This window comes from Lithobates pipiens, unplaced genomic scaffold (assembly GCF_037356315.1).
Source record: "Lithobates pipiens isolate NorthernLeopardFrog02 unplaced genomic scaffold, aLitPip1_a1.2 Scaffold_13, whole genome shotgun sequence".
Lineage (NCBI taxonomy): Eukaryota > Metazoa > Chordata > Amphibia > Anura > Ranidae > Lithobates > Lithobates pipiens.
The window spans coordinates 77,549,252-77,572,807 of record NW_027507718.1 but is presented as its reverse complement, the minus strand read 5'-3'; the positions used below and the strand labels follow the sequence as shown (position 1 = coordinate 77,572,807).

General features: G+C 41.6%; 1 protein-coding gene across 2 annotated transcripts in view; it reads left to right on the top strand.

Moving 5' to 3' along the window:
• Positions 1 to 23,556, top strand: part of CNTLN (centlein) — a 580,120-nt gene that overhangs the window by 346,802 nt on the left and 209,762 nt on the right. For both annotated transcript variants that reach the window (XM_077475235.1, XM_077475234.1), the window contains exons 16-17: positions 6,086 to 6,615; positions 10,256 to 10,415. In XM_077475235.1, the coding sequence (XP_077331361.1) occupies positions 6,086 to 6,615; positions 10,256 to 10,415 (690 nt within the window). The remainder of the gene's footprint in view (positions 1 to 6,085; positions 6,616 to 10,255; positions 10,416 to 23,556) is intronic.

Genomic DNA, 23,556 nt, shown 5'->3' with positions numbered 1-23,556 from the left:
CACAGGCAGAATGAAGACTAGAAATGTTACCTGCCAACCAAGGTGGATGTCTTCCAAGTCCCACCTGAAGTCACATTGACATGCGGCTTTGATATTGTGCAGTTTCAGATGTGGACACAGGCTAATAGCATGCATTCTGCAGAAGGGATGCAAACACAGAACACTGTTCATGGTGATAGCTCTTTCCTGGTGTTCCTTTGTGCTATGGGAGATATTGCCTTAATCACTACAGGGTTTCTGTTACCTTGAGACAGTAACTGTGATTTCTCCCTGTTTCTTCGTGATGAGCTTTTCATTCACTTTCAAGATTTTAGTAATAAAAACAGTACCATTAGTGGTAATCCACACGGTTTCATGAAGAATTGTTCTTGCCAGACCAATCTATTAACGCTCTTTGAAGAAGTGACCTGCCATCTAGATAAAAGAAGGCCTGTGGATGTGGTGTATCTGGATTTTGCAAAGACATTTGATACATTTCCCCACAAACGTTTACTTTACAAACTAAGGTTTGTCAGCATGGACCATAGGGTGAGTATCTGGATTGAAAACTGGCTACAAATGTAAAGTCTCCTGGATTATGGCCCAAGAAAAGTTAGCTAATATTATTTCAAACTCTACACGCAAGTGTGAAATCATTTGGGAACCATGGGCCTTTTTCATGGTAATTTCATTCATCCCGGGTATTATACCTTCCACTCAGGTGAATGAATCTACCTCAATATCTCCACCTCCCTCTACTCCCTTCTCTCTCCTTTCTCTTGCTTCCCTTTCTCTCTCCCACCATGAGAATCTCTCCACTTAATACAGAGATTACACTGGGGCGCTCCCTAAGAACACAATAGCGTTTGGTAGGTGGTCCCGGCCTGCAGGACGGAGGGGCCCCGTCATTTGGCATGGTATGTTCCCACTAGGATCCCCTGCTCCTCATGCCCTTCCCATGTTGGGACCTCAACCAAGTCTTTGGAACCTTTTGCCATGGGTGGCTTCCTTAGCCCGGGGATATATAGGCATAAGAATATTTTTGCACTCCAAAGTCAGGTGGTCAACATTGTTCTTTCCTCAGACTTTTAGGCAAGTCTCATTTCTATTTTTTTCTACCAGTTCCACGTGACTTGTTTCCCACTTACCCCTTTTGCATTTTCACCGTTTTTCTCTCTGCCATATGTGAGAGTTTCTCCGTTTTGTCTTGTTTTGGAAAAATAAAATACTTTAAAAGCAAAAAAAAAAAGGAGGAGGAGAGCCAGTCCCCGTATATGGTAGAATGTCTATGCAAACATGGCTGAATTTCTCTACCTCCTCTTAAATAGGAGTGTTTAAAACAAATGGCAGACAGTTGGAGCTAGAAGTCCCTGGCAATGTTTTTCTAGGATGAAACTTGTAGGCTATAGTCAACATGCTGACCTTAACAACCCTGTACTGCTTCGAGTGTAGCAGCTTTTTATGTACAGTGGGGCAAAAAAGTATTTAGTCAGCCACCAATTGTGCAAGTTCTCCTACTTAAAAAAGAGGAGAGAGGCCTGTAATTGTCATCATAGGTATACCTCAACTATGAGAGACAAAATGTGGAAACAAATCCAGACAATCACATTGTCTGATTTTTTTAAAGAATTTATTTGCAAATTATGATGGAAAATAAGTATTTGGTCAATATCAAAAGTTCATCTCAATACTTTGTTATATATCCTTTGTTGACAATGACAGAGGTCATTTCCCTTGAGAATGTCACGTGACCTGTGACGCAACGCATCAGGAGAAGGAGCCAGTGACATCAAGCCCACAGTGTTCAGAGGCACGGAGTGGCTGTGAGGAGGAGTGCAATCTGATGTCTTTCATGGTAAATCAAAAGATAAAAGAGCAAGAAATAAGCAGTATATGCGGAACAGCAGTAAAAGCTTGGTGGGCATAGTGTATGTGGACAAATTATATATGAGATTATTATTAATTATATGAGACTATATGATAAGTCTTTTTGTGGTTTTTATCCTGAATCCTTGGATATCACTACATGAGAGTGCTCAGATTGCAGTTAGAGAGAAGAGCAGTAGTGGATCAGAGCCCTGATCCATACCATCAGAAGCAGACTTGTATATGCATGGATTGTATCAATTATTTTTATTTTTAATTTATTTATATACACGCTGTATTAATTATGGAGTACTGATCAATTTTTAAATTCACTTTAAATTCCTATTTAACCTACACATTGATTTACAGTTTTTCATCTTATATATTGATTTTTATGGCACAAGATTATTATATTGATTATTGATATTAGCGCACTAATAATTTATATATTTTTTTGTATTGTATAAGTGAAGGTTCACTGAAATTGGTGCAGCTTTTATTATTTTTATTTTTGATTATTTATTCACCACACCAGCGCGAGTGTTTTGCGCATTAATGACAGAGGGCAAACGTTTTCTGTAAGTCTTTACAAGGTTGTCACACACTGTTGCTGGTATGTTGGCCCATTCCTCCATGCATTCCTCTAAAGCAGGGATGTTTTGGGGCTGTCGCTGGGCAACACGGACTTTCAACTCCCTCCAAAGGTTTTCTATGGGGTTGAGAGCTGGAGACTGGCTAGGCCACTCCAGGACCTTGAAATGCTTATTATGAAGCCACTCCTTTGTTGTCCGGGCGGTGTGTTTGGGATCATTGTCATGCTGAAAGACCCAGCCACGTTTCATCTTCTACAACATTCTCCCAATCCTCTTCTGGATCATCTAAATGCTCTCTAGCAAACCTAAGACAGGCCCGCACATGTACTGGCTTAAGCAGGGAGACACGTCTGGCACTGCAGGATCTGAGTTCCTGGCGGCGTAGTGTGTTACTGATGGAAGCCTTTGTTACATTTGTCCCAGCTCTCTGCAGGTCATTCACTAGGTCCCCCCATGTGGTTCTGGGATTTTTTCTCACCGTTCTTGTGATCATTTTGACCCCACGGGGTGAGATCTTGCATGGAGCCCCAGATGGAGGGAGATTATGAGTGGTCTTGTATGTCTTCCATTTTCTAATTATTGCTCCCATAGTTGATTTCTTCACACCAAGCCGTTTGCCTATTGCAGATTCAGTCTTCCCAGCCTGGTGCAGGTCTACAATTTTGTTTCTGGTGTCCTTCGACAGCTATTTGGTCTTCACCATAGTGGAGTTTGGAGTGTGACTGAGGTTGTGGACAGGTGTCTTTTATACTGATCACAAGTTCTAACAGGTGCCATTAATACAGGTAATGAGTGGAGGACAGAGGAACCTCTCAAAGAAGAAGATACAGGTCTGTGAGAACCAGAAATCTTGCTTGTTTGTAGTTGACCAAATACTTATCTGCCACCATAATTTGCAAATAAATTCTTTCAAAAATCAGGCAATGTGATTGTCTGGATTTGTTTCCACATTTTGTCTCTCATAGTTGAGGTATACCTATGATGACAATTACAGGCCTCTCATCATAAGTGGGAGAACTTACACAATTGGTGACTGTCTAAATACCCTTTTGCCCCACTGTAAGTTTTACATACTGTCTTACTCAGTTTTACCCTGTTTAGATGTGGTTGATCATATGTTTCTAAAATTCCTAATAAACTACTACACTATGGCCAAAAAAATAAAACTGGCTACAGGGTCGGGTTCAAAGGGTGGTGATAAATAGCAGATACTCGGAATGGTCTGATGTGGAAAGTAGGGTCCCCCAGGGATGTGTCCTATGTCCAATTCTGTTTAATTTATTCATAAACGATATATAGAGGATGGGATAAACAGCTCAATCTCAATATTTGCAGATGATACAAAGTTAAAGCGGGAGTAAACCCAGTTTAAAAAAAACACTTACATTCCCAGCATGCCGGAAATGCTAACTTTCACATTGGTTGTGCTCTCAACCAAACTTTCAAGCCATCCAATGGCTGGTTTCATAACTGATCACATGTGCAGCATTATGGCAGTTGAAGAATCATTAGAGGCCAAGATGGCAGCTTCCTTGACTGAAAACAATAGAAGGGTTTACTTCCACTTTAAGCAGGGCAAAAAACTCAGCGATGTGGAAACCTTACAAGAAGACCTTAATAAAATAATGGGGTGGGCAACTACATGGCAAATGAGGTTTAATGTTGAAAAATGTAAAGTAATGCATTTGGGTGCTAAAAAAATTAACACAAATCACTCACTAGGGGGAGAGCCTCTGGGGGAATCTAGGATGGAAAAGGACCCTGGGGGTCCTAGTAGATGACAGGCTCAGTATTGACATGCAATGCCAAGCTGCTGCAAGCAAAGCCGACAGAATATTGGCACGCATTAAAAAGGGGATTCACTCCAGAGATAAAACAATAATTGTCCCACTCCACAAGACCCTGGTCCGGCCTCATCTTGATTATGCTGTTCAGTTCTGGGCATCAGTCCTCAGGAGGGATGTGCTGTAAATGGGGAGAGTCCAGAGAAGGGCAACAAAGCTAATAAAGGGACTAGTGGATCTCCGCTATGGGGAAAGACAACAAACATTGAACTTATTCTCTCTTGAGTACCGACGCTTGAAAAGGGATATGATATTAATGTACAAATACCATACTGGTGACCCTAGCATAGGCAAAAAACATTTCTGTAAAAGAGAATTTAAAATGACACGCGGCTATTCACTGAAATTGGAAGAGAACTAGTTTTACCTTAAACTATGTAGAGGGTTCTTTACTGTCAGAGCGGTAAGGATGTGGCATTCTCTTCCACAAGCAGGGAGCGTCAATAGTGTCAAAAACTGTTATATGCGCACCTTAACGATCACAACATACAGGGGTTTACAATGTACTATTAACATAAACGCAAGCACACTCAAACACTGTAGGTTGAACTGGATGGACTGGTGTCTTTTTTGTTTAACCAACCAGAAGCTTTAAACAATTCCATCTCAAACTCAAATAACTCAATTTAGTGTGCATTGTTAGAGAATTATAGTTTTTTTTTTCTCTCTTTGGGGAGGGTGCATGTGATCGACACAGGGCCAGTCAGCACAGTCCAGACAGAGAGTTAGGGGTCATGCCTCATAAGACAGTCAGAGACAAATGAAAACTACTCCTACAAGCTTTAACCCGTGCACAGCAGGACACTGATAGAAATCACAAGACTGCTATATACTGCTGATGGGAAAAGGTATTTAGCAGTTTATATTTACTAAAATAATTGCATTTCCATGTTCTGTGGGAGACCAGATATAGTGAATGCAGGGTCCTTAGCAACACTTTAAATTGTTTTTGAGCTGTGCAGAAGGATTATTCTTTCATTTGTTCATTGATTCACTAATTACTTTTTTTTATTTGTATCATTGGTGTTTTAAAACAAAAAGAGCTAAACAAAATTTTTTTTTTTTTTTTGTTCCCCTGCTTACTTTACGAGTAACTACAAATATTTCTGGGTCAATGAAAAACACTGCTGCTTGCTATGGGGGCTTGATCCCGATCTGATCTGTGCGCATCAGCATTTGGCCCTACCTCCAGCTCCCTTCATCCTTTTTTTTTTTTCTTACACTTACCGTGAACACAGCAATACAGTGTCAACATAGTGGTACTGTACTGCTCTGAGGAGGTGATCAGGCTTTTTCTTCACTATGATTGCTTTTTACAGTGATGATCTGATCTCTGTTATAAACAATAATGTTTATGAATGGCATTCATTCATGTGCGATTGTGTACTATTGTAATTCCTGTGATTGACTACAGCTATTACATGGTACAGGTATGTTGTGATTGGCCCCTGTAACATGTGATTGCTGTTTCCAATCACTGAGATTACAATAGTACAAAATGAATTATACTATTGACCTGTGATCGCTATGATTGGTCACAACAATCACATGGTACTGGCCCAGTACAACTATCTATCTGACACAGCAGGTGATAGATCCAAGGGGTACTCCTGGAGGACATCATTTGATGTCCACCCAGGATTAGAAAGCTTCCACCCACCAGTCACTTTACAATGGGCTAGATAGGAAGTGGTTAAATCTAGAACAGTATTCTGTATAAATATATACATATTTTTTTTCAAAATGCTTCCATTTTAGCCAAATTATAACTGCAAATGCTATATTTTTTTGTATTTGTACTAGATAAGCTATTTGGAAAAGAGGCTGATTGCATTAGAAGTAGACACAAAAAGACTAAAGGAAACTAAAGATGAGTTAACAAAACAAAATAACTCACTAAAGACATCCATCAAGTTCCTTCAAAAAGATGCAGATTTAAGGGAGAAAAAAATGCAGAAAATGCATTTTGAAATTTTAGAGGTAAACCAGGCCAAAGAGACCCTAGAGAAGAAGAAGGATGAACTGAACAGTGAAGTTGCCTCTCTAAAAAGACTTGTGGCAGACAGTAACAAACTGAAGAATAAAAATCGTGACTTGCTTAGACAGATTCATATCTTGCAATGTACACTGGAAAAGACCACAGTCCCACTTTCCTCACAGGACTCAAACAAGCAAGGCCGCAGGAAAGAAGCAGCAACCAAGGTTAAACAGAATGCAGCCAGGAAGATCTCACTGAGACGTCACCAAGCTTTTCTTAATCAATCCATCAAGGTTATGAGCGGCGTGTTTGAGAACTTCAGCAAAGACGGCTGGGAGGATGTGAGCGAAGACAGGTACGGCTCTCATTAAGTCTGCTCTGTAGAGGGGACATTGTGCATATGCAAAGCACAGGCAAATGGAGATTGAATTTCAACTACTGTTGATTTGGTATTCAGGAAAAAAAAGCTGTCAGATCCTTTGAAATATCTTGGGAGGTCTTGTTCTGAGCTTATTGACTGAAATTTGCATGCAAAATTAGCCACAACTGTATGAGCAGTTGAATAGGTGCCAGGAAACCCAAAAGAAGGCAATGCTTGATTTCTTCCAGTGATGCTATTTTCATGCAGTCATGAGGCTTGAAATTGACAGTTTGGCAGGTTGATTTAATTTGCTGGCCCTTTGCATATTCACCACTGACAGCTAAGGATTCCCAGGCAAGTCTACTAAGTCCATTTAGTTATCTTGTGACATGTCGATCCTGGAGGAAAAGCCTCCCCCCCAACCTCTTTCATTTAGTTAGATAAATTTTAAATGACCCATTTCAGCTTGCTACCAGATGTCTACAAGCTGTTTAACATCCTTTAAATTAAGACCCATCCACACTAATTATTTCATGTATGTTTTATGCATAGTCATTGTACAAAATTTAATTGAACGCTGCATAAAACATTTTTTTTCTTGTTCCAAAAGCTGTAGTCTCTTTGCGTTATTAATATTTTTTGTTTTGCTTATGTTAAAGTCTAATCATTGCTAGTTTGCAGATATATATATATATATATTTTTTTTTTTTAAAGGATGGACTAGGGCAGTTTAGCAAAGAAAAGATTAACTACATAGTTAATGTAAACTTGCTGCAGCTTGCTATGAAGAAGAGCCTTATGTTTGTTTTGAGGATATATAAAGTATATGTGTGAGATAGAAGGTTAATAAGTATCTGGTATGCAAATTAATGTGGAAAACAAATGGTTGGTTCCAACTGCAATACCTAAACCTAGCGATATCAAAAGAATTCCTACTCTCTTCAAGATCTAAACAGACAATATATGATTTGCTAGTATTGCTTGTAAGTAATGAAACGATTTATACAAATACTTGGGTTTTGTATTGGCATTCAATAGATTTGTCATGCAGTTTAGTTGGTAAATGATCAAAGAGTGGCTATAAAATCAGAAACACACAATATTTTTACAGAGTGAGAGACCATATTACATTTCACAGTTGTTATCCAATAGGGTGACCCCATTTGGATAGTTACACTGATCTTCTCACCTAATATATTTTGGATTAATGCATTGCACTAACAACTGCTATTAGGTAAGATTTTGAGTGAATATTTCACCAGTGGGAAGGACAAGAATAACCTTTTGTAAGAAGTTCATAACATTACCTACTTTATCCAAAAGTTAAAGTAGAACTAAAGGCAAAACTTGTTTTTCTCCATTTTATATAGAATAAAGGAGGGTTACTGTGTCCAATTTAGGAGATTTCACTTCACTTCCTGTCCTATATGACCAAAACTAGTGTCCCTATTGGAAAATTGTCCCTCTATTGTTCAACAGCCCAAAATTTGGTGTTTTCTTTCACTTTCAGTTATCAGTACAATAAGCAGGACTAATAGAATTAATTTTCCTCTTGGGGGCTTACTTTAGTTTCTAACGTTAAAGTTGATCAATTTAGATTAATGGAACCTGTGAGAAATAAATGACACTAACCAATAGAGCTGAATGATTAATCATTAAAATATTGTGATCTTGATTCAACCCCCCCCCCCCCCCCCCCCTCACGATCTTAATCCGGCATTTCCATGATTCATGTAACAAATGCAGAGCTGTTCTCTGCTTAGAGCTGTCCAAAAAATAAATAAAAAGCTGGCAAAGTTTATCACAACATAAGATAAACAAAGCATTGTATCATTTGGTTCTTTTAGATCAAAGGTATCAACTTCAGTCCATAAATTAGGTCAGTTTAACCACCTAAAGACTAAACCTTTTTCTGACACTTGTTGTTTACAAGTTAAAATCAGTATCTTTTGCTAGAAAATTACTTAGAACCCACAAGCATTTTATATATATATATATATATATATATATATATATATATATATATATATATATATATATATATATATATATATATATATATATTAGCAGAGACCCTAGAGAATAAAATGGCGGTCATTGCAATATTTTATGTCATACTTCATTTGGGCGGCAATCTTTTAAACACAATTTTTTGGGAAAAAATATACTTATAAATAACAGTAAAGTTAGCCTAATTTTGTATAATGTGAAAGATGATGTTACACCAAGAATTATGAGAGAATTATAATCTTTATTCTAAGAAAAAGAATTGTGATTCTCATTTTAGCCAGAATTGTACAGCTAATTATAATTAGCTGTACAATTATTATATATAACTCTACTAATCATTTTTTGTATTTAATTTAAGCAGAAATAATATAAAAATAAGTTTAAACTAATCTTAAAATTCCCATTTTATTTGGATGAGAAGGACAGGAGTTAATATTTAGAAATCATATTTTTAAAACAAAAGTCACTTTTGGTTGCCATTAGTGTCGCTAAACTCGCATCATAAAAAAAGAAACAATAAATGGTGTATTACATGCTGTTTATACTCTGTCAGTCACTAAGAGATTTGTTTTCTGTATTCTGCAAAAAACCTGGTGGATCTTGCTGTTCTCTTCCTCCTCCTACTGTCCACGTCCCAAATTCAGCTAGGGATTTTGCAGAGCAGTGTTGGCAACTCTGCACATGCTCAGTTTTTAAAGTGTTCTTATGCTGAGCATTTTCCTCCCTATCACATCTGTGCAGCCCATGTGACTATAGAGTCACGTGTGGGCATGCACACAGTGGTAAATGACAGCCCACTCCCTTCCTCATCTTCCATACCTTCTAACCAGCTACAGACAATGAGTGGGGTATTACATGTAGATTGATGGAGGCTTCATCTCCTTCTAATTCTAAGATACAGGCTGGAGGGGCGTGACACAGCCTGTGACTGGCAGAAATCCGCCAAAACCATGTTATTGCCAAAAAAATAAGATTTGATTTCAAATATATTTTTGTAGGCCAATTTAAAACAGTTTATTGATATTAATTATTTTTACTGTGTATTCCAAAGGGTGTTTTTTATTTTTTGAACACGTGGCCATCAGCAGAGGATTAGAAGCTCCTCTTGCTTGCATTTCCCTGCAGACAGGCTGGCAGAGAGATGGGTCATGTGACAGCTGTCTGTCGATTACATAAGAGGTACTTAGATGTTTTGTTTTGTTAAAATAATTACAGTGCTGTTATCCATATACAGAAAAAAGAAGGGACAATGTAAATGAAGCAGTGTGTGTTTAGTATCACTTTAATAAGAAAAAGACTGCTGCTTTCCAAGCCTTCACCCTCTTGCTACTAATCATTAAGAAACTATGGCAAAATAGGAGGAATAGAAAGACGCCAAAGGAGGTAGATCCTGTATATGAAGTGAGCAAATATGGCAAAAAAAAAAAAATATATATATATATATATATATAAATTTTATAAAATATTTTTTTTTTAATAAATTTAACACAATTTAATAAAACAAATCTTTTTCACATATAGTCGATTGGAATATATGTTAGTATATCTGCAGTTTTGCTCTATGTTTATTATCTGGTATAAATTGGACAGTAATAAAAAAGAAAAAATCTGTTTTGTATCGTAGCGATGTTGAAAGTGAATCATCTGAGAGTTTGGGACATGTGATTGTACACACTAGTGGTAAAACAACAGATGAAACTGATGTTGTGGAAGAATGTAATGATGACAAAGATCTGCAAGATGAATGCAAGAGATTGAGCAGGGCTGAAAAATATATTCACAGGGTAAGTTTGTGCTCAGATTTGCCAACCAGATACAGGTTGTGCTCACCTTTGCTCATATTGGGGTTTTTTCACACTATGTCCAATGTTATGTACTTTTCTCTACTGTATAAATGCAGGGTACTGAAGTGGAGTGGAGTGGTACTTTAAGAACAATGGTTTTCTGTGTGCAGTCCACTGTTAAAGACAAAATGTATGCATTTTAATACAATGCAAGTAAATAATGTCAGCACAACTGGAGTACTTTTTTTTTTTTTTTAACACTATAATCCTTCCTGCGAACTGGGAATGACATAAAGGGCCCAGTCACACTTGTGCGACTTGTCGTGTGACTTTGGACATGACAAGTCGCAGCTTATTGTTTGCAATGGTACCTATTCAGATCGGTGTGACTTAAAATTGAAGTGATTTAAAAGGCTGAGCTTCAAAGTCGAACTGGAAATTGTGCAGCGAGAATTAAGCCACGAATGGGCTTCTGAGGAATGGGATAAAGTATTTTTTCTTACATTTAAATAAATCTTAGCCTCCCACTCGCAAGAGATAAACTATGAGAGCTTAACAGGATGGTATACCAGACCAATGCTGGAGAGCCCAGCACACACACACACACACACACACACACACACACACACACACACACACACACACACACACACAGTATTGTCAACCCCTTACTTATAAACCTGGAAGTGCGGTTGGACCAACTCCCTCATTAGATGCCTTTTGTCCCCCACCCCCCTCCTTTTTTTTTTTCCCTCTCATTTTCTTCCCTTAATTTAGACCCCCCTTTATTCTGTTGGAGAATGATGGCTTTGATAGCAAACGCAGCATTACATTATAATTGAATGCTGACATGGCTGTTGCTGCATGGCATGATAAAACGCAAAAATAATAATAAAAATGTTTCTTTAGATTAGTGGGAAGAGCCAAAGACACATTTTTTTTCTTATATTTTTTGGTTTCCAAATGAACTACATAATTGTATGGATTGCTTGGACTGACAAAGGTAATGTAAACCTATATTTAAAGCGGAGGTCCACCCTAAAATGGACCTCCGCTCATCGGAATCCCCCCCCCCCTCCGGCGCCACAATCGGCACCTTTCAGGGGGGAGGGGGGTGCAGTTACCTGGATAATCCAGGTAACTGCACCCACTTCCGGGCTAGCTCTCTGCGGAAAGGGGCGTACGTTACGCCCCTTTCCGCAAGCGCCCGCCCCCTTCAGCAAATGCCCCGCTGCCTGCTGGGAAACACACAGCTCCCAGAGGCAGCGGGGACCGTCCGGATTGCGCCGCGCGGCTCGCGCATGCGCAGCAGGGAACCGGGAAATGAAGCCGAAAGGCTCCATTTCCTGATTCCCATACCCAAGATGGCGGCGGCACGAGCGAGCGATCGGCTTCGGGTGCCGACATCGCGGGCGCGCTGGACAGGTAAGTGTCACTATTTAAAAGTCAGCAGCTGCAGTATTTGTAGCTGCTGGCTTTTAAAAAAAAAAAAAAAAAAACGCGGAGTCCCGGTGGACTCCCGCTTTAAAGGAAACATGCTGAAGCTGCTGTCACTGACTATCTCAATTAAATGTGAGTTGATTGAACTTAATCTGCATTCTTATTCTGGATCGGTAGTTTAGCAGATATTGGGAGTTACACTACTTTCAGTAATTTACTAGCTTGGAAAAGCATGCGCATCAGGTGGTGTGTTTCACTAGCAGTATAATTTGTTACAGTATTGTGATTTGGATTAGAACATAAAGAATATGTTAACCCAGCATTTCATATTCCTGATGTGTGCCTGCTGTATGTGTACTTGTATAAAAAAAAACAATCCTGTTCTCTTTGTATTGCTTCCTTTGTGTGAAATCCCTGGTGTCCCCGTCAGTCCCTCTGCTTTCCTATGAAAAACTGGCCAGACTAAGCATGAGAGCACAGCATGGTCAGTTTCCTGGCTGTGCTGGGAATGCAGCCTGCACTCCAATGATCAGGCTGGTGCTGACACCCCCTCCCCCCCCCAACCTTTCACTGGGAAGTTCAATGTGCTGCTGTTTCTCCTCCCCTAGCCCTCTAAGCACATTATGCATCTGAGAACAGAGAGTATGTAGTCATTTATAAAAAAAAAAAGTACTTATGTTTTTTATATGTGTGCACAAATAATTTGCCTTTCATTAAACAGAACGCGTTGTTTTACAAGGTAAAGGTGCACATTTCTCACCCAGAAGGGCCAGCGCAGGTGTCAGTTCCAGGGCACACTGAAAAAAATCAGGCTCTGTCTTAAAGTGTCTTTTTGAAGATCTATTGCAGTACTTGAACACAGGCAGTTAGAGGGATGGGGGTGCAAGATACTCCACGTGCACTTAGGCATTAGAGGACAGACTACCAGATAAAGTCCTTCAGTAGCAGCCTTAAAGGGTAAATTCACCCTTTAACTCCAAACTGTCCCCCCATCAGGAGGGACAATTCGGAGCATTCTGATCGGTGCCATCACATTGCGACACCGACCAATCAGATCCCACATAGCCTGTCCTGCCAGCGAGAAAGAAGTAGAGAGTATGCCGAGGGGATTTCTAAGCCCCAATCTGGTGAGACAGCTATAGCAGGGCTCAGAACAGGATATCTCCGCACTCCAATTCAGCAGGACGGGGGGGTGAGGAAGGGGTCCTGTATAAGTTCACCTTACAGATTTTTCTGTAAAAGGGAACTTATGCTTTAAATATTGCTGGACCTATCAACCTATGGAATCCAACCCCCTAATGCACAGGCATACCTGTAGGTCTAGGCAAAAGGTTCTACTCAGTGTCCAGAAAAAGGTCTCCAACCAACCAGCCTCTCAGCGACACTCTATAGTGAAAAGGGTCATTATCCAGCCAAGCCTTCTAAGGTAGTGTCCTCCAACTAATTCTCTTGAATCCAGGCTCATTCAGGCCCTCAGCCAAGCATATGCTGAGGCCTAACAGCAACAGCTCTTCAGTAACAGGGGTTGCCTCCCAGGGACAGAGGCCCCAGGAGAAAAGACTCTCTGAATATCCCTCCTAAACCTTTTTCCTCCCACTAGCCACACCACCTAGGCCTTCTTCCCAGTGATTCGTTGCGGTAAGATAAATATTCATAATCCAGTGGATGACTTTTCAACTGTACTTCTGGAAGCTTCTTTCAGAGACAGTCAGGAGCAATCAATCACCAGGCTAGGGTGACTTGACCAGTCCTAGAAAATTGTTACACAGTTGGGTGTCCCATCACATCTGTCACAGTGCACAAAAACATCTGTCAGTCCCCCATCACATCCCCCATCACCGCTGGTGGCCGATCAACATCTGTCATTGCTACCATAGCTTGTGAACTTTATAACTTTCACACACACCAAATAATATACACTGATTTGGGTTATTTTCATCAAAGAAATGTAGCAGCATCATTTTTGGAAAAAAATTATGAAGAGTACTTATTTGCAAGGTTTTTTAACAGGAACTAAGAAAAATGCATTTAAAAAAAAAAGATCTTTTTCTATTTTTTATTTGTAGCATAAAAAATAAAAAACCCAGTGGTGATTACCACCAAAAGAAAGCTCTATTTGTGTAAAAAAAAAAATTCACATGGGTACACATGGGTGTTGCATGACCGCACAATTCTCATTCAAAGTGTGAGCGCGCTGAAAATCGGTCTGGGAAGGATATGGATGAAAGTGCTTAGTATTGAAGCGGTTAATGAAGACCTAATAGTTCAAACATGCAATTACCAAGTTTTTCACTTGCTAATGCCCGCACCCAGTCCGACCAATCAAACCCCAGTCCACTGAACTATTCAGATCTGAGCCATGCTGTGTTCTTTTTCCCAAAACAATGGTCTGCTATATAATATATCTTCAAGACTTGCACACTTTGATATTTGTAATAGAGCCCAAATATGTATTTGCAATTAAAAGCATTTGTGCATAGGCATATTAGTTTATCAGAAAAGGCATCTTGTCTATTTAGTTGACTTTAAAATTCATAATTTTCATTTATTGAGCATTTTTTTCCTTTCAGCATATTAGAATGCTAACTACATCCTATTATCTTATATATTTTTTCATAGTTATATTCAGCATTCACCTGAAAGATATTTTTCATAATTGGTGCACATTTAGAGACTCTGCTTTAATCCCAGTGTTTTCATCATAACAGATATTTCTGAGTATTCCTGAAATGCTCATTGTTATTTTATGCACACAACAGCAATACTTAACTGTGTGGCATTTGAACAGGAGCTCCTAAATTAAATTAAATGCCCTTGTGATAATAAATTCAATAGCTTTATTCATGATCTGCTATGGTTAGTTTATTTCTAACTGGATCTGTATTACTATTCAGAATTACCACATCAGATTTATATAATTGGTCACTAGAAGTATATTTAATTTGAATTTATCTGTGCCCCTCAATTGCATTTTCCGCTAATGTCAAACAAGTCATATTGTCTTGGATGTAAATTAGACCATGGTTCCAGTTTCTTTGGTAAAACCAAAAAAAAAAAAAGTTCACTTGCATCATACTCGGCACACTTTTTATTACTTGTAGGATATACTGTAAATGGCTGAGTTACATGCTGTGTGCTGGGTTTATACAGCCTTACCCTACTTGTTTCATGTGTGAACTGCTTGTGTACCCAAATGGCTTTAAGCACACTCTGGTGTCATTACCTGCAGTCTCTCTCTGACCCTCCCGAGTCCTTAAAGTGATTGTAAAGGTTAGTTTTTTTTTTTTTAAATAACAAACATATCTATACTTACCTCCTCTGTTAAGTGATTTTGCACAATGGCCATGATCCTCTTCTTCTTGGGTCCCCCCCGTGGCGCTCCTGGCTTCTCCTCTTCTTGAGTGCCCCCATAGAGAGCCTCTGTCCCTGGGGGCACTTGTACGGCCGTGCTCCCGAGTCCTGTTGTTGCGTCTATTGACACAGACAGCAGGACTCGGGCCCGTCCCCCTGCTGCTGTGTAACTGAATTTGATTGACAGCATTTGGAGCCAATGGCTCCTGCTGCTATCAATCTATCCAATGAAGACCCGGGACAGTGGCTGGAGCTGCTGTGCTCGTCCCAGTTGCTGGAAAAAATGGGTTCAGGTAAGTAAAGGGGGCTCTGGGGGGCTGCAGCAGCGCAAAACGTTTTTCACCTTAATGCATAGAATGCATTAAGGTGAAAAACCCAGAAGGTTTACAAACCCTTTATTGACACTAAATGCTGGTTAAAAAACAATCTGTTTAAATATGTATTTCTTATCGTACATCACAGGGCACAGAGCCATAGTAGTTACTATGTGGGTTATAGGCCACCTTCAGATGTTGGACACTGGCACACCCTAAGACAGGAAGTCCACTCCCTATATAACCCCTCCCACTACTGGGAGTACCTACGTTTTTTCACCAGTGTCTTAGGTGTTGTTCACAAGTAAAGATGTGCTGAGCTCCACTGGAGTAATCCTTACTGGGGCTAACTAAGCAGCCAGATCCATTCAAAGTGTCTTTTCAGGCCGAATTGAATGGTACCCGGACCTCATGGCGGAAGAAACAAGGTTTAGCCCGTAATGCTTCTCTTTTTTTGAGAGCTGGACCCGGGGTTCCAGAGCTTTGGTATTTTCAGCAATAAAGTTTTTATTGGCAGGGTGCTTCATGGGTCCAGGAGTGTGGGTTCCCCGAGGGTCTCTGGTTCTTGAAAGTTTAGCAACGGAACCCACCGTGAGGGGTTAAGATTGGGTCTGTTCGTTTTACCACAGAAAACCCTGCGGCGGGAAAGGTAAGTGGAGTTTTTTGAAGGAATTTTTTAATTTTCTTTTGAAATGTCTCCTTTAAGAAAAAAGAAAATGTTGTCATGCCTAAAAGTCACCACTGGGGGCTGTATAGATCAAGTACCTTGTCATGCTTTCCTCAGACTCACGCTGTGTCAGCAGAAGGAGCAGGCTTTGCCTCCGGCTAGCAGCTCAGACCTCCGGTAAATTTGGGGGGTTTTCTTCCACCAGACACCCCCCACCTGGACTAAGCTCTCTCCCTGAAAAGGGGAAGCTTAAATGATCGATGATGCCTCTCCATTTTTTCCACCACCCCTGCACGGCGGCTTCTCTCAGGTCTCCTCCTCTCCATCCCTCCCTGACACACATGCCGATCCGGCCGGATCGAAGGCCCACGCTCGTGTGGGAAAACTTTTTTTGAAAGAGAGAGGAGGGAGGCGTGATGCGACAGAGGGACAGGGCTTAGCACTGTGTTTTCATCCTCCAACATCCAGCACGGGAGTATCTTTAAAAGCTCAATTTTTGCTTTTGCAGAAGATGCTGGAGGGACACAAGCAGGTTTGGTGACCCAGGCATTCCGATTGACACATTTACTATTTAGCATCAGGTTGAGTATTAATAGCAGCGGCAGTGGCTGGACTATTGCTCAAGCAGTGGATGCAATCCTTCTGGTAGTACATCTGCATTTGTGCATTGGGCTATGGTCGGGAGGGGGGCTAGAAACACCCCAAAAAAGGGCTCAAGGAGGACGACTTCAGCCACAAAAAAAACCCTAGAACCATCTGTAAAAAAAAAGGCATCTTCCCCTGAGAGTTCTGAGGTGGCTGATCAGAGTGAGCCATCAGGGCCGTCAGGTGTTGCAACTGTTTTCAACACTGCAGCCCCTGTCTATATTAAACATATTAGGATTGGAGCAGAAAATAGAGGCTTTAATTGCAAACCCTCAAACTGTGAATTTCTCTCTGGGGACCAGGAAGAGGCTGATGACTCCTCTTCTGAAGGGTCAAATGTGGAAAGATCAGGTTCACAATCTGAAAGATTGATGGTACAATCTCTTAATGACTGGTCCGCTCCACATTCATGCTACCATTAGCCGAGTCGGTTGATGAGCCCACTTCTTGTTTGGGTTTGCTAAAGCCTCCCGAAGCTATTCATGCTTTTCATATCCATTCATTGCTGAAAAATCTTATATATTCTGAGTGGGATCACCCAGATAAAAGTTTTCAACACTTTATCCTACGGAGGAAGAATTTTATAAAAAATGGGGGATGCTAGCAATTGATGCTGCTATATCCTCTATGAATACGTTTGACTTGTCCGTTAGACAGTGCTCAAATGCTGAAGGATCCAATGGATAAGAAGTTGGAATTCCTATTAAAAAAATATTTTTCTCTAGCAGGTTCAGTGACTCAGCCTGCACTGGCAGCAATCGGTGTATGTCAATCCTTGAGAGACCAGTTTAAACAGGTGCTCAAGATTTGGCCGGGATACTAGGGGCGTTATGTTTTGCGATAGATGCTATGAGAGATTCTATTCTCCAGGCCTCTCGACTTGTGCTTGGGCATATGTGTAGAATACTATGGTTGAAAAATTGGTCAGCCGAAGCAGCATACAAAAAGCTCCTGGCTAGTTTTCCATTTCGTGGAGATCGACTATTTAGGGATGATCTGGATAAATACGTCCAACAAATTACTAATGGGAAAAGTTCCCCTTTGTCAGTTAAGAAAAGGAGTAAGGGTTTTTATTTTAAACTAGCTTCTTCTCCAGTACCAGGGGCATCAGCCTCCAGGCAGTCACGGCAGCCTCCACTGTCAAGTTCAAGAGGTAAACCTCAGAACTCCAGGGACAAAAGAGGTCCTGGTGAAGGAAAGCTACAAAACAAAATACTAAAACCTCCTTATGAAGGGGCGCCCTCGCTCGCTTGAATGGGGGGAAGACTGCTGCAGTTCTCAAAGGTCTGGCAGGAAGAGTGTCAAGACAAATGGGTGGCTTCCTCAATAACTCTAGGGTACAAACTAGAGTTCCGAGAGTCCCGTCTCCTCGTTTTCTCAGAACAAACGTTCCCAGGGATCCAGAGAAAAAGAAGTCTCTCTTTCAAGCATTGGACCATCTTTTGTCTCAAATGGTGATTTCGGTGGTCCCCATGGAAGAGCAGGGATTAGGGTTTTATTTAAACCTTTTCACGGTACCAAACCAAACGGGAATGTCAGACCCATTCTAGATCTCAAAGATCTAAAGCAGTTTTTGAATATCCGATCTTTTCGCATGGAATCAATCCAATCAGTAGTCTCCATTCTACAAGGTGGAGAACTAGTGTTAATCGACATCAAGGATGCTTACAACCATGTACCTATTTTTCCCGCTCACCAGAAATATCTACGCTTCAAGATAGAAAATCTTAATTTTCAGTTTGTAGCTCTGCCTTTTCGGTCTAGCTACTGCACCTCTGTGTTTACAAAGGTCCTGGCTCCCCCTTTAGCCAGATTAAGGGCTCAAGGTATAACGATTCTAGCTTACTTAGACAATTTGCTCTTGATAGACTAGTTGGTAGCCCACTTAGACCAGAGTTTGGTCACCACAATCAGCTACCTGGAGTACCTAGGTTAGATTCTCAACCTAGAGAAATCTTCCTTAAAACCATCAAGGAGATTGGAATACTTGGGTCTGATCATAGATGCAGCTCAGAAGAGGGTGTTCTTGCCCCAGGAAAAGATCAGTTCCATAAGCGAACTGACTCAGGTGGTCAAAGCAAAGAAGAATCCTTCTAATCTATGAGATTTTTGGGAAAGATGATGGCTTCATTTGAGGCTACTGCAAAACAGTGTCCTATCGACTTGGAGCAAGAAGGTCCAAGCTCTAGACATTTCAATGCGTTAATCCCCAAAGGTGCGTCAACGCCTCAGTTGATGGTTGATAGCCAAGAATCTGCAGAAAGGAAAATCCTTCCTACCAGTTACTTTGAAGGTGGTAACAGATGCCAGCCTTCTGGGCTGGGGAGCAGTCCTGGAAGAAGCTTCTGTCCAAGAGAAATGGGTCCAAATCAGAAATGATTTTGCCCATCAATAGTCTAGAGATTCGGGCAGCGCGACTGGCTCTGAAGGCCTGGACGCTCAGATTACGGAATTGTCCTGTCAGGATACAATCCGACAATGCCACAGCAGTGACCTATATCCATCACCAAAGGGGCAAGAGAAGTTGTGCGGCCCAGAGAGAGGTGAATCATATCCTAACTTGGGCAGAAGACAACATTCTTGCCTATTGGCAGTCTTCATTTCAGGAATAGGGAATTGGCAGGCGGACTACTTGAGTCGCCAGCAGTTGCTTCCGGGAGAATGGTCTCTTCACCCCGACATCTTTCTGACAATGTGTCAAAAATGGGGAATTACGGACATGGATCTGTTTGTATCCAGGTTCAACAAAAATAATCAACAATTTTGTTTCACGGCCAAAGGATCCACTGGCATGCGGAGCAGATGCCTTGGTGTTCCCATGGAATCAGTTTTCACTGATTTATGCATTCCCTCCTGTTCTTTTGCTTCCACAACTTCTTTGCAAGATCAAGCAGGAAGGGAAGGTGGTGATTCTTGTTGCCCTGGCGTGGCCCAAGAGATCTTCGTATGCAGAGATCGATAGGATAGGATTAAAGATAATAGGGACCCATGGACCCTACCGGCATGGCCAGACCTTCATTCGCAAGGTCTGGTATTCCATCCTACCTTACAAATGCTACATTTAAAGGTTTGGCTATTGAGACCCACATTTTGAAGAAGTGTGGGCTGTCAGGTTCATTAGTGTCTACTCTGGTTAATGCAAGGAAGCTGGCCTCCAAGGTCCTATATTATAGCAGGCATGTCCAAAGTCCAGCCCGCGGGCCAATTGCGGCCAGTTTTGAACGGCCCGTCTGGTGTGCCGTGGGATCAGGGCTGTAAGATGAGCCGATCTTGGCACTGTGAGAAGCTCCGTCAGCTTCAAAAGTGAAAGTAAAGTGCAGGGGAGTGTGCTGTGCTCTCTGCTTCCCCCTACAGTGCAGTACCTGGCTGAATAAGGAAGCTGGAAAGGTCAGTACTGTGCTACAAACTAGATTCATTTTAAAAGGGCTTTATTCACGTGTGTGTGTGTGTGTGTGTGTGTGTGTGTGTGTGTGTGTGTGTGTGTGTGTGTGTGTGTGTGTGTGTGTGTGTGTGTGCGTGTGTCTGTATGTATGTGTATGTGTGTGTGTCTGTATGTATGTGTGCATGCACGCATTTGTATGTGTGCATGTGTCTGTATGTATCTGTGTGCATGTATGTATGTGTATGCATGTGTCTGTATGTATGTGTATGCATGTGTCTGTATGTATGTGTGTGTGCGTGCATGTGTCTGTATGTATGTCTGTATGGATGCGTGTGCATGTGTCTGTATGTGTGTGTGCATGTGTCTGTGTGCATCTTACTTTTAATCCAGACCCCCCCCCCCCCCCATTCTTGTACCATCAGAACTGCTTTTGTAGGGCTTATGTGTGATAGCAGCCAGGACTGCTGCTCCTCTGAAAAGCAACCCGTACACAGATCGCTTTTCAGGGGAGAAGTTGGGGGTGTTAAAAACAGCTTAACCATGTGGTTTTACTGCCCCTCCAACAAGCCCTTGCTTCACATCTGTGTGGCTGCGTGTAGGGCAGCCCATTAATTTCAATGGGCTTCCCTACCCACAAAAATGCAGGGAAAGAAGTCCCTGAGCTTTTTCTTTTTTAAATTTCACTTCACCAAAAGCACCCCATGTTTTTTTCCAATGAATGGGGTTAAGAATTAACCGTACCCCAAAAGAGCAGAGCATTTGTCTGTGTGTTGGGAACGATCACGACAAAGGCAAGAGAATTCTTGTTGGGCAGTGTATTAGTGCTCGAACGACCGAATTCAACTGAATTTTAATGGTTCAAAGAATGTCAGACAAAATGGTCGGCCCTCACACATGTTCACTTAATCAAATCTGAACCTCTTTGAAAAAAGTTTGGACACCCCTGTATTATAGAGTCTGGAAGGCATATGTCTCCTGGTGTGAATCCAGGGGTTGGCACCCCAGGAAATATGTCATAGGTAGATTCCTTGACTTTCTACAGATGGGATTAGAAATGAAGCTGGTCTTGAATACTATCAAGGGCCAGATTCGGGCTTTATTTGTATTATTTCAGTGCTCACTTGCTTTGCACTCTTTGGTTCGTAGCTTTATTCAGGGGGTAACGCGGCTTATTCCTCCGGTTAGGTCACCCCTGAACCCTTGGGACTTGAATTTAGTCCTGTCGGTATTACAGAAGCCTTTTGAGCCCATACAACATATTCCCTTGGTACTTTTGACAAGGAAACTAGTGTTTCTGGTAGCCATATCTTCTGCAAGAAGGGTATCAGAGTTGGCTGCTCTTTCTTGTAAAGAGCCATATTTAATTATTCACAAGGATAAAGTTGTATTGCGTCCTCATCCTTATTTTCTACCAAAGATAGTATCCGGTTTTCATTTAAACCAGGATATTGTTCTACCTTAATTTTTCCCAGAACCCCGTTCTGCGGAAGAAAAGTCACTACATTCTCTTAATGTGGTAAGAGCAGTCAAAATCTACTTGAATGCGACTGCTCAAATTCCTAAAAGAGGACGGGCAGCATTGAAATCTACTATGTCTAAATGTATTTGTCAAGTGATTGTTTCAGCTTATGGTTTAAAGAGGAAAGTTCCACCTTTTCATATTAAAGCCCACTCCACCAGGGCTGTTAGTACTTCCTGGGCAGTGCATCACCAAGCCTCCATTGCTCAAATCTGCAAGGCCGCAACTTGGTCTTCAGTCCATACATTTACCAGATTCTATCAGGTAAATGTAAAAGATCATGAGGATATCACCTTTGCAGCAGTATAAGTCCTCTTGATCTCTTTTTGCATCGCTAGCGGGGCGCTTTAAAGCCCTGATAGTGGCCAAAAAATGGTTAAAACCGCCCGCAAAGCGCTGCTACAGCGTCGCTTTGCCAATGGTTTGGTTGCTCTGCTCATCGATTTCAGTGGGCTAGGGCACTTTAGGAGCAGTGAGTTCACTGCTCCTAATGCGTGCCAAAGAAGCTGCTGGCGGGACTTTTTCTGACGCCCTGCCAGCGCACCTCTCCAGTGAGAAAAACCCCAAGCTTTCAAGTTGGAGTGAATGGAGCCACTATTTCAGGGCACTTTGCAGGCGCTATTTTTAACGCTATAGCACCTGCAAAGTGCCTCAGTGTGAAAGGGGTCTAACTACTATAGCTCTGTGTCCTATGATGTGCGATAAGAAAATAGGATTTATATAATGGCTTACCTGTAAAATCCTTTTCTGTGAAGTACATCACGGGACACAGAGGTCCCTCCCTTCTTTCTGGTATACACATGTATTGAAGTACCTGCGGGCGCGCTCCCATGATCGTATCACACGGCTCCGCCCCCCCCCGACACGCTGCGTCATTGGATGTGATTTATAGCAGCGCGAGCCAATGGCGGGGGCGAGCGCGGGATTTTCGAGGGGTCAGGTAAGTAAAACGGGGGAACTGGGGGCGCCAGCAGTGTGAGATGTTTTTTCACCTTAATGCATAGAATGCATTAAGGTGCAAGAGCTCCTGTCTCCTCCTTTTTTCTCAGATCAAACATTCCTAAGGATCCAGAGAAAAATAAATCTTTCTCTCCGCATGGAATTTAACCAATCAATAGTCTCCTTCCTACAAGAGGGTGAGCTTCTGGCGTCTATCAGCATCAAGGATGCTTATCTCCATGTGCTGGTCTTCCCTGCTCACCAGAAATTTCTACGCTTTGAGGTAGAAAATCTTAATTTCCAGTTTGTAGCTCTACCTTTTCGGGCTAGCTACTGCACTTCGAGTGTGTATAAAGATCTGGCTCTTCCCTTTGCCAGGTTAAGGGCACAAAGTATAACGATACTAGCCTACATAGACGATCTACTCTTGATAGGTCTATCAGTAACCCGTTGAAACCAAGGTCTGGTTACCGCAGTCAGCTACCTGGAATACTTAGGTCGGATCCTCAACCTAGTAAGATTCTAGGAGATTGCAATACTTAGGGCTGATCATAGTCCAGAAAAGGATAGTTTTGCCCCAGGAAGGAGTCAGTTCCTTAGGGCTAGGTTCCCACTGGAGCGACTTTTCATGCAATTTGGCACTGAAGGGTCACATGACGAGTCATGCACCATGATTTCCAATGAGTGCCGTTCATGTCTACCTGGCTTCAGGTCACAGCGGCTTCAAAGTAGTCCCTGCACTGCTTTGGTCCCATTTTGTTGCGACTGGAGGTCCATGGACCTCAAGAATACGCAGGCATTGCGTCAGTTCGCGGCGGAAAATCACGCCACTTAGGGAAGCAGTAGTGGAGACATAGCTTAAGGGAACTGATTCGGTTGGTCAA